This window comes from Drosophila innubila, chromosome X (assembly GCF_004354385.1).
Source record: "Drosophila innubila isolate TH190305 chromosome X, UK_Dinn_1.0, whole genome shotgun sequence".
Lineage (NCBI taxonomy): Eukaryota > Metazoa > Arthropoda > Insecta > Diptera > Drosophilidae > Drosophila > Drosophila innubila.
This window is the reverse complement of record NC_047626.1, coordinates 23,593,580-23,610,540: the sequence shown is the minus strand read 5'-3', so window position 1 is coordinate 23,610,540 and position 16,961 is coordinate 23,593,580. Positions and strand designations below refer to the sequence as shown.

The 16,961-nt window shown below is 39.0% G+C and overlaps 4 protein-coding genes across 4 annotated transcripts; 2 read left to right on the top strand and 2 right to left on the bottom strand.

Moving 5' to 3' along the window:
- The first annotated feature begins 107 nt into the window (after nt 1–107).
- Nucleotides 108–1,089, top strand: LOC117793701 (neuferricin homolog). Its single transcript, XM_034634085.1, has one exon. The coding sequence runs from the start codon at nt 147–149 to the stop codon at nt 993–995; it is 849 nt and encodes a 282-aa protein (XP_034489976.1). The 5' UTR covers nt 108–146; the 3' UTR covers nt 996–1,089.
- A 117-nt stretch (nt 1,090–1,206) lies between these two features.
- On the top strand, nt 1,207–2,827 carry LOC117793700 (methylmalonic aciduria and homocystinuria type D homolog, mitochondrial). Its single transcript, XM_034634084.1, has 4 exons — nt 1,207–1,369; nt 1,455–1,693; nt 1,866–2,194; nt 2,255–2,827. The coding sequence occupies exons 2-4, from the start codon at nt 1,474–1,476 to the stop codon at nt 2,570–2,572; spliced, it is 867 nt and encodes a 288-aa protein (XP_034489975.1). The 5' UTR covers nt 1,207–1,369; nt 1,455–1,473; the 3' UTR covers nt 2,573–2,827.
- LOC117793702 (COMM domain-containing protein 3) lies at nt 2,690–3,608 on the bottom strand. The gene is made up of 2 exons (XM_034634086.1): nt 3,381–3,608; nt 2,690–3,319 (listed from the first exon to the last, which is right to left on the bottom strand). Exons 1-2 carry the CDS (start codon nt 3,553–3,555, stop codon nt 2,856–2,858), a joined length of 639 nt encoding a protein of 212 aa, XP_034489977.1. The 5' UTR covers nt 3,556–3,608; the 3' UTR covers nt 2,690–2,855.
- A 656-nt stretch (nt 3,609–4,264) lies between these two features.
- Nucleotides 4,265–11,398, bottom strand: LOC117793695 (dihydropyrimidine dehydrogenase [NADP(+)]). Its single transcript, XM_034634079.1, has 6 exons — nt 11,160–11,398; nt 8,336–8,425; nt 7,231–7,986; nt 4,908–6,965; nt 4,515–4,672; nt 4,265–4,446 (listed from the first exon to the last, which is right to left on the bottom strand). Exons 2-6 carry the CDS (start codon nt 8,378–8,380, stop codon nt 4,359–4,361), a joined length of 3,105 nt encoding a protein of 1,034 aa, XP_034489970.1. The 5' UTR covers nt 8,381–8,425; nt 11,160–11,398; the 3' UTR covers nt 4,265–4,358.
- Nucleotides 11,399–16,961: the final 5,563 nt, after the last annotated feature.

The following is a 16,961-nucleotide window of genomic DNA, read 5'->3' as shown; positions in this document are numbered from 1 at the left end:
GTTAATAAAAAACTATTTTAATAAAAGAGTATGAATAAAATCTGTTTGCCTTTGCACGCATATTGAGTTAACAGCATACTACGCATGAGCGCAGTTAATGTTGATTTGTATGTGCATACATTAGTAAGTTAAGTTTTGGCAGCAAAATGTTTGGCTTTGTGAAACCACTTTTAAAATATCGATTGGCCTTAATGTTAATCATTGCAGCCGTCCTGGCTAAAGTTTATCAGAGAGAAGTTGTTGATATATTTAAAAGCGCAGCTGGTCGTTATTTGGACATCGCCGGAAAGCAGGAGGATGCTGAAAGTGTTGCTGTTGAGTTTACCGATACAGATAAAGATACACGCGGCAGTATCTTGACACCTGAAGAGTTGGCCACGTACAACGGTGAGAATGGACGTCCCATTTATCTGGCGCTGCTGGGCGTCGTGTTTGATGTTTCCCGCGGTTTAAAGCACTACGGACCCGGTTGCAGTTACAATTACTTCGTTGGTCGCGATGCATCCGTTTCGTTTGTCACCGGCGAATTCGAGAATTACGATCCAGTGACGGCAGATGATGTGCTTACTCTGAAGTCCAGTGACTTGCTGGAGCTGGCCAAGTGGCAGCAGTTCTATGAGAAGGATTACGAGTACAAGGGCAAGCTAGTTGGTCGTTTTTACGACAAAAATGGCCAGAAGACCAGTTACCATCACAAATATCTGGCTCTGTTGGATCAGGCAAAGACAGCGAAGGCAGAAATCGATGAGCTGCGCAACAAATATCCGGGTTGTAATATCGAGTGGTCCGAGGCGATGGGAACTCGCGTCTGGTGCACGCCAACCAGCGGCGATGGAAAGCCCCGGTCTTGGTCCGGATATCCGCGGAAACTATATAATCGCGACAATAAGAATTTCCACTGCGCCTGCGTGCCTGAAGCGGAGCTAAGTGATCCCATGTTCAAATCCTATGATAACTGTGACTCTCGAGCTGTTGAGTGTTTTTATCGCGTATGAACCTAAACTCCTTGTACTCCTTAAATTATTTGTAAGCTTATATACACTTGTGGTATCATTGTAAATTTTTGTAAAATAAAATATAGTAAATATATGTATAATTTTAATTTTATACTGCAAATCAAATTAAGCTTTATTATTGTTTTGGTGCTTTTTGTTGTTGGTAATTTATTTTTGTAGCTATATGGCAACGCTGTTATCACAAAAGTCGATCAAAAAATCGACAGTCAACACAGCAATAAATTGGTAGAAAACATACTTCAACTTTCGACATTGTATTAAGGAATTTCAAATAAAATACAAAATTAAACGTGAAATTATAATCATATACAGATTTTCGCTTTTTTTGTTCAAACATTCGACTGCTGCTGCCAGTGAGTATAAATAAAAAGAAAAACCGCAGTGTGACCAAAGAGCACTAAGGTCAATTAAGCGAATTATTGCGCGTTTGCATTGCAGAGCTTTTTTTTATGATATAATGTCGCGAACACTGAGTCGTTTATTTGGACGCTGTCTGATTAGCAATGCATATGTGAAGCCCTTGCAGGACAATAACAGTCTGCGTAGTATACTCACCGTTAAACCATTGCAATCTGCCAATGGCGGCTGCACAGCGTCCTACTCAAAGCGCAATGGACCGCCGCCGGACGCAGGTGAACCTTTTAAAACAGTGAGCAAGTCGCGGGGAGTCGATGATGGTAAGATGAGGAAGATGAGGTCAAATGCGAATCATGGTGAAATTGTTTATAGGGTTGTGCCCACTGTCCTCATTGTGGTGAAGCGAATTCGTCACCTCATATAATTTCACCATGATCCGGTTGTCCTATTGCCCAGAATATATAAATAAAACATGCATTGTTCCTTCGTCAGATGATCTGAACATCCTGGAGGGTGAGCCCAACTGGGAGCTAACCTCGAAACGCCACAATCGCTTCTATTTACCCAACTCAATCGGTCCTGCATGGCAGGGCGACACATCGACAGTGGGTCTAATGGAACCGCTGGCACAACTAGTCAATTTCTTTAAGGACGACAACGTGGACAGAACACGTTTAGAGTTCTCATGCTGTCAGTGTCCAATGCTGATACGCGACTCAATCTACGAGCTATTCCCAGTGCGCGCTGTTGGTCAACGGGATTATTCAATAACACTGCTCACACTTAGCTACGAGGGCGACATAGAACAAGGCGCTGCCAAGGCAAGTAAAACATATGCATTATCCTTAATCTATCTAATATCTATTTTCTATATTTGTTAGTTTGTGCTGGCTGCTAGAGAAATCAGTGATCGTTTGATGTCATTGGGCTATTGGTCGGACTTTTTAAATCCGTTTAGTGGGCGACCATACTTTCTGCAACGAGATGGCGCCATATTATACAAACAGGATTATCGCTTTAGGGGCGTTAATATGCGTTTATCCAACTTCAATGACTGTGTACTGATCGCCGCCGAGGAGAACGACAAAACCTGCTTCTCCGGAACTATATTCTGCACTGCGCCCAACAATTACGATCTGCTGGTGGAGTTGCTGGCGCCAGCAGAGTTTCAAATGCGAATTGATCCAAGCCCGCAATGACAGCTGAATAACAATGATACTACTACTAATAATAGTAATAATAACTACATATATTTTAGTGCAACTTCAAGTGTTCGCTAGGACAGCAGATGATAATGTAATTGAAAGACGAAAACGTAGCCGTTTAGTGATGACAACTGTGTTAAATGTCAACCCCTTTTTGTTTGGACTTGTGACAAGCATTGTGTACAAAACTTTAAATTAAAACACACACACATATATGTATTAAACACATATATATGTATATACAGAAAAGCAATTTGTTATCTTATTTGAATTTGGCTTAAGTCATGGCAACCTGATTGCAGTGTCTTTCAATATCCTTGAGACGATTTATCAATGATTGCAGCTCCTCGGCATTGCACATGAACTCAACAATTGTGACACGCTCGCCGCTGCTTTGCCGATACTGGCCGAGATTAATAATAAAGTGTGGAGCACCGCTGCTGCTGCTGGACGTGGAGGATTTCACATCGCAAGCAATGCGCCACTGCACGTCGGTGATGTGTGGAAAATTGTGTCCCAGCTGCAGTTGACGCAGCACCAGCTCCTTGCGATTGTCCTCGTAAACGCGCGTCAGCTCCTCTATCGCGCTGGAATGTAGAGCAAGTGCCTCCAGTTGCTGCAGCAGCGTTCCACTGTCCCAGGCATGTTTGGTGGCAACGGCGTATAACGTGACCACGGCATATTCGCTCTGTTTAGCGATGGCAGCGTTCGTTGCATATATCTCTGGCACTGGTGCAATAACTATGAATAATCACACTTAATCAGTATCTACAAAGTCATCACTTCCATAGTGTACACATACTTGCATCTGGATGGAGCGTCAATTTCAGTGAATTTGCAATAAGCGTTTTACTGATGGCCGCTGTTAGCGTTGTCCCCAGATTCTTAAGGCCAGCCACAACGGTGGCAGAGAGCAATCCATTATTAGCATCTGTGTTGTTGTTTGATGTGGATAGGGACTTCGTCGCGGTGGCCATTAACCAAAATTTTGCAGCCGCGGTAAAGAAAAGACTAAATAATAATAACAAACAGCTGAGCCATTGCCATTCACAACGAACGACAACATTTAACATTGACAGCCAGGGGTTGACACTTCATGAAAATTTCTCAGATATTAGCAAAAATGTACCGTTTTCCAAAAAATTGTACCAACTCCACTAAATGTATTTATTTATTTTTATATTATTTAAACATTAAATTACATATTAAAAATAAAAATAGTATACTATTTCAATACAAGCTTATGCAATGTACCAACAAATTTTAGTTAATGCAAATTACAATATGCAATTTATTAATAATTTGATAAAAATTTAAATTTCAAAATGAAATAAAATAAATGTTAGCTATTTAATAAAGGTTTGAAGCTCGTCGACAAAATTCTAACAAAAATGATACTAAAATTAAAGAAATTTTATCTTCAAGATTGAGAAAAATTAAAAAAGCTAGTTTTTTCCAACTTACTATTTTTGACATTTCATCTAAAATGGATAACTTGCCAGATCGGAAAATGTTACTGGGTGGCGACTTTTGGCCAAGACAGTGTTAAATGCTGAAATAGCTGAAATATATAGCTAGATTTCCGGCTAATATCAATTTTCAAATTCTGCTAGCAAAACGAGCTTTGAAAATAGCTAAAACTAGCTATAAAATTGCTAGGTTTTAAAAGTTTAAAAGAAGCAAAGCTTTTGTTTAAATGCGTTTAATTATTTATTAATAACATCAATTAGCTGTATTTTTACAAAAACATAACGTTTATGTATATATATGAATGTATTGCCTATTGACTCGGGCTAAGTGCATGTGTGTAGAATGTCTTGTCTTCCAAGCCGCGCTTGATAACATGCGGTATTTTCTTGGGCTCCATGCTGCATAAAAGAAATGCAAGAATTATTATTAGATATAGAATATTGAAATTAGCTGTAGTGCTGCTTACCGAATGCAATCAATAATGGGACAGACGGAGACACAAAGCGTGCAGCCAGTGCAGTCATCATTAACGTGGGGCAAATGCGTGTCCTTGTCGAATTCAATGGCCTGGTAACCGGAATCGGCGCACGTCATGTAGCACTTGCCACAGTTGATGCACATGTCCTGGTAAAAAAAAGAGCAAAAGTTAGCACTTGATTACAGACAGAAAGAGAGAGAGAGAAAGAGATATATATGTATATAGAGCAGTGGTTGGTGTGCGAATTAACAGAATGTTAACAGACGTCAAGCATATGAGACGTTTGCTGCTCATTCGATTTGCCTCGCCTCAACAGCGGCTTTACAGCGTAACAGCCCTATAACAGCGACTTAACCGATATAGAGAAAGAAGCGAACTCACATCGTTGATAAGTGCCACCTTTTGTTGCGTGTTGTCCAGACTCTTGTAGGCGCCAATGCGTGGCAGTGCAGCTCCAATGACATCGGCTACTTTGGGCGCGGTCTTTGTGGCCGCATCGCATCTGGTGCTTTTGGAATCCAGAGTTGCCTGCTCGGCATCCCAGAAGGCGCCCTGTTTCTTACGCAAATCGGACAATTTGATGTCACGCTGCTGTTGATATGGACCAAAGAAGCCCAACGACTGGTTGCCCGTGCCGGTTAAATGTACCACGGGTTTGCCCTTTTGATGCACAGGCGTTGGCGGCGATTGTCCATCCCAGAAAGCGCCGTTCACTGGCGGCGGATTGGCCTTGAGGAAGAGCAACGCCTTCAGACTGGTGCAATAGTCCTCAATTAGCGTAAAATCTTGATTCTGTACGGAGGAGCAGATCTGGAGTACTGTGGCACCTGCCTGCAGGAACTGCAGCGATACCTCGCCGGAATCAATGCCACCAATGCCCAAGATGGCAAATCCAGGCAACTTTTTAGCTATTTCCGAAACGGCACGCAATGCCATGGGACGTGTGGCATTGCCAGAGACGCCACCATAGGTGGTACGCTGTTCCTTGCCAATTGCTGGCCAAGCTGTCGCGTCTGCCTTCAGGCTCATCAATCCCTGAACGGTATTTATGGCGGAACCACCATCGGCACCACCACGTTGTGCCGCCTCAGCAATGGAAACGATGTCTGTTATGTTGGGCGTCAGCTTGATGAAGAAGGGCACTTTGACGGCCTTGCGCACCCAGCGGGAGATGTCCTCGACCAGTTCGGGCTTCTGGCCACAGGCCAAGCCCATGCCGCTCTCACCCATGCCATGGGGACACGACAGATTCAGTTCGAGGGCATCTGCACCAGATTGCTCCGCCAGGGTCGCGAGCTCCGTCCAGTCAGCCTCGTTGTAGCTGCACATGATGCTGGCAATGATGATCTTCTCGGGAAAATCGCGCTTCAGTTCGCCAATGGAGCGCAGCCAATACTCGGCACGCTTCTCGGAGATTAGCTCAATGTTGAGGAAGCATCCTTGCTGTGGTCCATACTTGTAGCCGGAGGTTGTGCCGCGCACAATGCGGGGCGAAACATTTGTGACCATATCCTTGTCGAGGCCAAAGGTTTTTGTTACTACAAATCCCCAGCCCTGCTCGAAGGCACGTCGAATCATGGCGGCACTTGTGGTTGGCGGTGCCGAGGCCAGGCCAAAGGGATTCTCGAATTTCAAGCCGCACATCTCCACGGAAATGTCCACGTTATCAATGTCCGTGTAAAATAGGGGCAAAGCAGCTGGCGTGTCCAGGGGCAGACCCTGCAGCTGACAGTGGATGCTCCATGCAGCCACCTTGCCATCGTTGACCGACTCCACGGTTGTGTTGGCCACGCCAGCGAGATCGCCGCCAAGGAACACCTGTGGCACGCTGCTCTGCATTGTCTGGCGATCGACGACAGGCAATCCGGAACGGAACTCCAATGGGGACAACGCGTCGCGCACATCCGCATCCTGCAATCCCGAACCGAAAGCCGAGATGACAAAGTTTGCCTTCAAGCGAACCATCTGCTCCTCATCCTCGACCCATTCATCCTGCTCATTCTGCTCGGTGCGACAGAACTCCATGGCTGTAATCTGGCCATCCTTGACAATCACCTTGCGTGGACTCAAGTATGGCATCAGCTCGCAGCGTTCCTCACGCGCCAACTCCACCTCCTCGGGCACAGCACGTATTCCAGTCGATCCCTTGCGGAAAACAACAAACACCCGACGTGCACCACAACGCAACGCTGAGGTGGCACAATCAAAGGCTGTGTCGCCGGCTCCCAGCACAATCACATTGCCATAGAGCTTGGGCAGCGTCTGTGCCGACTTGCAGGCACATAATCCTGGCTTGGAGCCATCGGAGACCAAGGGCAAAAAGTTCTTGGATGTATAAAAGCCAGACTCGATGTTGAGGCCCTTGAAAATGGGATCCAATTTTGGTTCAGGCAGTCCAATGCCCACATAGACGGCATCGTGTCCAGAAGCAAGCAGACCCTGTAAAAAAGGAAGAGTATTGTGGATCAAAATCAGCAAGAGATCAGAAATGATCAAAGAAAAATCGAACTAGTTCAACAAAGGTATGATAGGATCAAGAAGACCGAATAAGATCGTTAAAAATGGGACAAGATAGGAAAATATCAAAAAGATCGATAGATCAGTATAATTCGGAAATGCTCGGAAATATAACAAAAAGATCGAAAGATCGGTTAAATTCGGAAAGTATTAAAAAATATTAAATAAATGTGCTTGCACTACTTACATTAACGGTCAAATCCTTGGTGCTGAGGGCACGATTCAGTTGGAACTTGACGCCCAGATCCTTGACCAGATCAATCTCAAAGTTAACCACATCGATGGGCAGTCGATACTGGGGAATCTCCGATGCGCTGAGTCCGCCTAAATAGCTGCGTCTCTCATAGATGGTCACATTATCGTATCCCAATCTGGCCAGGAATGTGGCGCACGACAGGGAGGCAGGTCCTCCGCCCAGCAGAGCAATCTTCTTGTTCGGCTGCGCCAAAGGTTTCTGATGCGGCGATCGACGCTGACGGACGCCCATCTGCTTAAACATCTCGGTGGCAAATTGCTGCAGTCCACCAATGTTAATCGGACCTGCCTCAGAGGCCTGCAAGTTGCAACCGCCGACACAGAGATCGCTCGTGGGACAAACCATGCCGCAGGTCAAGCCAAGTGGATTATCGGAGAAGATTGCCTTGGCGGCGCCATAGTAATTCTTATTGGCAATGCTCGTGATGAAGCTCTTGATGTCCAGTTGGGTGGGACAGGACTTCTGGCATGGTGCATCGGCACATTTCAAGCACCTGGCTGCCTCCTCGAGTGCTCCACGCTCCGACAGCGTCGTGTGCTTAATGTCCTCAAAGTTGTTGGCCAATGTTGTGCATGGCACCGCCATGTGATCTGCATTGCGCTTCCAATGCTTCTTGTTCTCCTTCGTCTGCTTCGTGGGCACCACGCTGCATTGCGTCTTCACGCGCGGATTCAGCGCCAGCAGATCCTGCAAGGAGTTGCGAAAAACATTCGATTAATCTACACAACCTGAGGTTACTGTACACTGGGATAAATATTTCATTACCGATTAATAAACCTTAGTTTAAAAGCTTCTCATTTGATGCTCGTTTTGAATTTAAACTCATTTCAAGCTGATTCTTTTTTGAATTTTACACTGTCGCTGAAATATTTGAGACACTTGTGCGGAGTTCTTGAGACAGGAAATCGAGGGCTGATAACCCCTGTAACCTATCTAACAACATCTAAGCTAGCAATAGTTTTGTTGTAATCTCTTTTTTTTTCTATAATTGAACAAAAGATTTTTCCCAGTGTAGTTTTGTTGCGGTTAGACCTACCTCAATGTCGGGCGTATCTTTGCTTAGCATGGCCGGTGGACTCATCTTGTAGCTGGGGGGATTAACTGGACTTCCTTCCTAAACTGCGATCTGTCAAGTATAAAAAGATTAAGCTTGTGAAATTAGACTGAACATACAAATAAGATAACGATTTCAGGTTAAAGCAGAAATATATATGTAGATTTATATGTATATATATGAATGTATGTTTATGGAGCAGATCTAATCTCGTCGAGGGGTCTTACAGTATTTTTCAGTTGTTCAGTTTAGTTTTAATGCTCTTCTTATCAAAACTGGCGTGGTCCGATGCGCGAACACTTGAGAGATTAGCGTATTTCAAGAGCCCTGTGGCGCTTGCCAACCAATTGGTTGTATCTATGTATATATATAGACACTAGACACACTATCTATAGCTATCCCAATACATGCATATATATTTACGACCATGTATGTAGTACATACGTGTGTATATAGCAGAGAGTCAGGCATAGTAGTTTTGCCCATATGTTTTCGTAGCGTCTTATCATTTACTGTCAAGGTTAAAGAAGATTGTGTATGTTAAGTGCCACGACTTTTAATACACTTTTGCCTCTCTATATGCCGACATTCCCTCCATAAATAATAGCCTCTCTATATGCCGACAAACCCTCCATAAATAATAGCCTAAAGAATCGCATAAACTTTTGGCCCATACCGAATTGTGTACACTCTTTTGACTGTTCTATCAATTGGGATGATTGAAAAATGCTTTTCTATGCTTTCCTATTATTTCTTTCATTTTTCATCATTTAAGGTACTCTATCCTTTTTATGTACTTAAAAAAATCAAGAATACATATTAAGCGGAATTTTTCTCACTTTAATTTATTTCGTTCTTTAAGCAGTTCTCGCAGGTATTTGTATCTTTTTCATTTTTCTGTTATATTATTGATAAAATTTACATTTTCTCTATCATCTGATTTTATAAATCGCTCAAACTATGACTCAAAAGATTTTTTAATTAATTTAAATTGATACTCTAGTTATGCATGTCATTCCTTCTCTTATTTGTACTCTTTCGACCAACTTATTTCTCTTTAACTATTGAAAATTCTTTTTATTTAGAGAACTAGTGTCTTATTTCTTTATTTGCATTTGATTTTATCTTCTCTTTTTATTTTTTTTCAAAGAATGATGAATGGCAAACACACTCTGCTCAATCCTCATAAATGGTAAATACATTTCTTACTTTGCAAACTGTTATCCAGTTTTTCTTATTTTACTTGGTTCTTTGTACTCTAGAATCTAGATGTTCATATCATGTGTGTTTTGGATAGGTCATGAAATTAACCAATAGCAAAAGCAACATTGCAACTCTGTTGATAAGACAATAATATTCTCAGAATTGTTGACTCGTCGATATGACTTAAGAATATGAAGTTTAGATAGCCTCGTAATACACTTAAGTACTCAGTTTCAAGTGAAGTGTAGAGCATTATCACTTTGCATGCGACTGATTGTTAAATTGTCATTTACCCCCTTGAGCTAAAATAAAAAATACATGTAAGAAAGCTTTAGTCGAGAATGCTCGACTAAAAGTTACCCTGGTACCTAGATACTTATCATGGACATGTAAGGAGCCTATATACAAAATTTAGTGTTTCTAGCTCCTAACATCTCTGAGATCCTTGCGTTTCTATGAAATATACCCTTGACCAGTGTATAATAAATTACCGGAATTATTTGATTAGTCGTTATTACTTAAGACTCGTACTCGTACTTTTACATTTGTGTGTGCAACTTAAGTACAGTATTAAGTGAATTATGCACTTATGTGGGAAGCATTATCAATTTACACGCGCCTCACAATTTGATTTGTAATGCTTCACGTGTTACCCCCCATAAAGACATAAAAAATAGAAAAATAAGCGCATTAAAATAAGTAAATTGTTTGTGTTAGTGCATGGTGATAAAAGAGATTACGGGAAGGTATTGAAACTCAGGCGTCGTTTGACATCACTGATTAGCTAAAGTAAAAACTACTATTGGCAATCATTCATGTAATATTTTAAGTAAAGTTGTAAGACTTTTACTTATTGCGACTTGGTTTTTGTAAAGCACTTCACCATGAAAATTTTCACTTGCGTACAATATGTGAAAGAGAAAAACAACTTCCGAATTGCTTATACATAAATTCTTACCATATTTACTATGTTTGTGTCTACAATTTTATAAGTCGCAATAGTTTAATTATTTCCTTTTAATTTAATATCATAAAATTTATTTAAAATATTACACGCTTTTAAAATTCAGAGTTTACTCTTCGATTAAATGTTCTAAATACATAATATGAATTTCATGAATCGAAACTTTTTGTTTGATTTTAATAATTCACTTCCGCATAGTTCAATATACTGCTGCATTGAGTTTTAATCTCCAACTAAATCGCAATCTTAGCCTTTATTATTTTACCTATGTATGTGTTTTCTAGCGATAGTTCACTGTACAATACGTATAGACAACAAAACTTTAATAAACATCATCAGCACGAAATTCAACTTGCAAACCAAACGCCCATCATCAGCAATATTAATAATTCTATTTCAAGTTTCGTTTTCGTTTCTAGTTCTCGGTTGCGACATCGAGAGACTCTCGTACGACAAACTGCGAGTATGCTAATGATATTGCGATTATTCTAATATTCACAGTCCATAGAGAGACACCGGTTGGAATCTAAACATACTGGTATCTAATACATAACGCACATAAAATAGATTCATGTTAATTGACTGAACAATTCTTTGGGGTTGCGGTCAATTTCAATTGATTAGTTTTTCGGAACAAACCTTTATTAATTTTATTTATTTATTTTTTTTTTTTGTTTTTCTACCAAATATTTCCACTTCCACTTAAAGAAATCCAAGGAAATCCAAAAAATGTATATAGGAATTTGAACAGAAAAAAAACTTGTTTTGTATCTTTTTGTTTACTTTATTTTTTTTGCACGAATTCAACGGAAAACAGAAATCGGTCTTCACACTGGAAACGCACAATTCCGAATGAAAAATCATTTGTTAAAAACTGTAAAATGTTAACAATAACATAGGGCGTCGGCGTACATACGGTTATCTACAGACATATACATAGATTCACACACACCCACACACATACTCTCATAACTTTTTGTTTTGCTGCCGACACTGCCAGGTTTATTACCCTGTATTAGTATTTGTGAAAAATGATCGCATTTCCTCGTGCCATCATAATGCTAATTTAAAGCTTTTTTGCTACAAATGCTTTGGCTGCGCATTTGGTTGAAGCTTGCACTTTCGAGCTTGCAAGACCAACAAACTTAACGATAAAAATAACGTTTATTTTAAAAAGGCCCGTTAAGTTGCCTGTCGTTTTGTGATGCTCAACTTAACGAAGCGTCAATTTTATGTGCAAGTCTGGCAGCGCCGCATTGTAAAGTTATTGTTGGCAGCGCTTGATCGAAAGGTGGCCAGACTGTTAAATCTACAACGGGGGGTTTTTTTTTACTAATTCAAACAGATCACTCAAGATTTTTAAGGTACAAATCTGTAGTTAAAGGTTTTTATAAAATTAAATTCCAACTTCTTAGAAAATATGCTTGCTAAAGTTATTTATTAAAACTAAAAAAATGTCCATGCCATTCAATTTTTTCAGTGAATTCGATCATTTTTTATTTATTCCATATAACAAAAATTTTAAAGATTCAATGACATAATCTAAGGTATAAAAAATGTATCTTAAGTTACTAAACTACGTAATTTTCTTGGCCAAGAGCTACGTTTATGTTAAGATCATAAGCTCGATTAACAACAAATTGCCGCCAAAACTAAATTGAGCATATAATTAACGAAATTGATGAAATCTTAATTAAAGGTGAAGAGCGAATGAATGAGAGAAATATATAATTTTTAATGCCAATGTAGAGGATAAACAAAGTAGGTACTTCTAATCAAGACAGATCGTTGCAATTTGAATTATACTCTCTGGAATGTGTATTATCCACCCACCCACAAAATAGGCACAGCCAGCTGGCGATGTAATTGCCGAAATTTATGGTCACTTTCTAGCATTTGGTCAATGGTTATGGCTATGGTTCATTAAGAATACATAAATTACATGGGGTCGGCCATGAGAAGTAAATCAAATAGTAAAATGCGCATTTAATTTTTACACCACATACATACATATGCATATGTACATTTGTACACATGTACTTACGGATTACGATTATTTAGCCTGCAACCGTGTCGAAAATAAATTACAGGCAAAATTCAAACAATAATAAACAAAACTTTTTACACGCTTCATGAATATTTCAACATTGATTTCCGTTTCCCTTTGCCATCGATATTTTTATCATATGTCACTGCAATTCTATATAATTTATTATCATTTATTTTTATGGTTTAACACATAATTAGGTATAGCGCATAACCTAAAATGTTTTGATGCGCCATCTGTTTCTCATTATTAGCTGTAAAAGTGTGCCATTACTTTTAGCTATCTTTATAGAGATCAAGGGGAAAATATTTTCATCTTAGAGGGGTTAAAGGGAATAAGATGCAGAAAGGTATTAAGAATTATAACATTATTATTATACATCGATTTTTCCTAGAGATATTGGCAGATTTATATAACATACTTGCGTTTTATATCAGTTTCGTTGGAATAATCATCTACAATCTGAAGATAAATATATAATTTATATATTCATATATATCTACAGTATGATACATAAAAAACGATAGAAAAAGAGCAACTGCAACAAAAAAAATTGTGTGTATGTATGTATATTGTGTCAACAGTTCTTGAAGTACTAAAATATATTGCTGTGTGCAATTAAAATATGAAAAGATATATGCCTTATAATCACATCAAAATCTGCACAGGCACAAAAACAATAAACTGCCATAAATATTTGCTATAACAAAATCAACAAGAACAACAACAACAACATGAGCAATATCATAGCAGCAGCTAAACAAATTTGAGAGCTTTGAAATCATAAATAAAACTATAATAAAAATTGCAATAAATTATGCCACATATAGAATGACGATCCGGACGATATAGAATTTGTATCTAAGTATATTATTATATGTATCCTACACGTACATAGATACAATATCTTTAAACGTAGACGCATCATGATCTTTTGATCATCATCATCATTTTGTGTCCAAGTCTTGAGGAATGTCTGTCTGTCCCACTTGTCTTGCTAGTTTCCATCTAAAATTTTGTCGCGCATGCTGCCTAATCACAAATTGCTTTTAGCCAAACGAGAAAGTGGAAACAAGGAAGGGAAAGCAGGGGAAGACTGAGCAAATTGGTCTGCATAGTTCTTCAGTCGGTTGATTAATGAGACACAATCTTAAACTAATCTACTTCATACTTATAATGTATTTACTATGCTATGCAGATTTTTTATAAGGTATGTTAGGTTATGCGTGGTTATTCCAGCCTATAAGGAATATAGCTATACACACAAAATAAATTAAATTCAAGTTTAAATTATATCGCTAATGATATTATTCAATTACCTGTGCATTAGCGTGGAGTGAAAATGACTTTTTTTTTATTTTCGAAAACGCTGTATCATCAATGGATGATACGATATATAGGCAATATCTGTAAAAAAAACAATTTTTTTGGAGGTCAACCTGAATTGGTCAAAAACTCAAAAAATCCTACATAACTGTGATTTAATTCCAAAGGATGGTTATTTGAAGAATACCTGTTTTCTTTCTAAAACCATATCAACTGTTAAGATCGGTAGAAAACATCGGAATTACAGATATTTCAAGAATACCAAAATTGGTAAAAATCCGTTACATTTGAGACGGGCACATTCTTTGGGAATGTGTGCAATGTATGAAGAAGGCACGTGATTTTTGCCAAATGTTTTAATGCATTTTTTAGGTTGATTAACTTAATAATATGGTTGTGAAAAGGTTGTGAAATGGCCTGCCACTATAGTAGGTGCAAGTACCGGCCGAGTCTCGCACTCTCTTGCTATCTTCGTTAAGTTCGTCGAGAGAGCAGACGCAGCGGCAATGTTTGTTTATGCGTTGTTGCTTGGGCATGCTTTAAGTGTAAGAGAGACAACTATAGAAGTGTCAGGATTAATTAAATTCGTTGCAAATGGTAGTATATAAATAAAATAGTAGTATTGCGACAAGAACAGTATTTTATTTGTGTTTATTTTGATAATTAACAATGAATGTTAATAATAATTATTCAAACTGTTCCCCCTTTTTAAAGAATTCATGATTTCTTATTTTCGATACTAAAATAACTATAATGAAGTATACACTGCTTGCCATCATTAGATTCTCTTACCCCTCACCATATTCTTTCTAAATATATTTACGAGGACCTGTAGGATTATTCAATGGCATTGGCATCGGGAACTGATGATCATTGACAGACGCACTCGAATCCTCGCCAGAAGTCATGTCCTGGGCCTTCTGCTGCGCGTCCTTGCGTGGTTTGTAGGTACGTTTGGGTTTGGGTTCCTGAATCGCCTTGGGGGCTCGTTTCGTTGGAGTCTTCTTGGCCTTGTTCGGCAAGCCGCTAGCACTATCCATGGCCCTCTTCATGAGACTTATGGTCAGGGGTCTGAAGTACATGACGTTGTACTTCCGATCAGTGTTGCTGACACAACCATGTTCGGATTGCTCAATAATATGCATGACGTCATGCATCGACTCTGGAGACAGTTGCTCGAACTGCATCTTAAGAATGCGACGCTCCTCGACGCTAACGAAATTAGGCTTCACTTTCCCCTTCTCATCGTCGGAGGATTCAGCTAGATTTGTGTCAAAATTCCGTCCTTGGTCGATAATCTTGGCGCTGATCAAAATCTGTTGAAGCTTCTTTGTGTAGGGCAGCTTCTCCTCCTCTTTCTTCTGTACCTTTCTCTCCAATTCTCCCTGACCCTTCTCCTCCTTCAATGTCTGTCCCTGACTTTTCTTGTTCTCCTGCAATTTTTGTCCCTGACTTTTTTTATTCTCCTTCAATCTCTGCTGTTGCCATTGCTCCTTTGGTTTCTCTTCTTTCACCATCCCCTTCTTCTCTTCCTGCTTTACCACTTTCACCTCCTTCTCCTCCTCCTTCTCTGCTTTGTGCTCACTTTGACATTTAGCCAGAGCTTCTTTGAGGCCATCAACCGTCATATTGAGGGCGCTGATCAAACTGTCCTTACCGAGGATGTATAAGACTACCTTAAATGCATATTCTATAAGTTTGGTTATGATATCTCAAAAAACAAAAAAGTTTTTCATACTAAGACTTGATTTTTGCCCAATCGCTCCTATGACAGCTATTTGATATAGGGGTCTGATTTTAATCAACTTTGGTCAGAATATAAAAAACTAAGTTAAATGCATATTGTATCAGTTTGGTTGAGATATCTCATAAAACAAAAAAGTATTTCATACTAAAACTTGATTGTTCCTATGGGCGCTATATGATATAGTGGTCTAATCCAAAAAACAAAAAAGAAACAAACTTGATCTGCCTGCAATGTAGGGGAATCTACATACCAAGTTTAGTGTCTCTAGCTCTTATAGTCTCTGTGATCTAGGTGTTCATACTGACAGACGGACAGACAGAGAGACGGACATTGTCATATCAACTCGGTTATTGATGCTGATCAAGAATTGATGTTCTTTAAAGGGTCTGCCACGATACCTTCTGCCTGTTGCGCACATATTCCTTAAAACAAACTTAATGGGTCTAAAAATATTATTAAAAATTTCATCCTTTTTTATTATTATCCTATCCTTATTCTATCCTGTTTCTATTTTTAATCAGACAGAAATCATTTTAAAGCCATTAAAGACAAACTGACTTATAGATTTCTTAAGACTTCTCAGACGCCATCGAATCTACGAGAAGCAAAGATCCCAATTAACTCGGGCTATATGAAGATTGTTTTCAAATGCTGATACGATTACTTAGTAATTTAGACGTAAATCTTGCATATTTACCATAAAATAATCGTATAATTCTCAATTTTAATTTTCTCAAAAGAAATTTAATTTTAATGAGCAATTTAGTCGAGCAAAATAAAGTGAAAACAAACAACAAAAAATTATATTTAAGAAGGCGCAAAACAAATAAATATTACATGCTGCATTTTCGAGTCGTGTGTGTAATCTGTGTGGGTGTGATGTAAGTGTGTGTGTATTTAGTTTTTGTTGTTTGGCTTAGTGGAAGATTGTGTATGATGCACAAGGGTATAAATATACAGATTTATAAACGGGGCCGCCTTCTTTGGCCGCAACCGTCGCTGGCGACCCAAAATAGATGCGGCCGCCAACTTTTTAACGGCCTGCAACTTTTTATGGCAAATAAAACAAATGTTAACAAATCAAATAAAAATCAAAATGCGAGAAATGAATTTCTTAAATCTTGAAATTTCACAAACACACTTTTTTTTTTGCTAAAATATTCAGAATTTCATAAGCTCACGACCAAAATATACCCTTTATTAAGAAACAGATTCACATAAAAAACGCTTTGAGCATTAGAAATACGTAAGTTAATGTAACTTTACGATATTTTCGATAGGAATAAAAAAAACTCAAATTCAAAAATTGTTTTAGGTATAA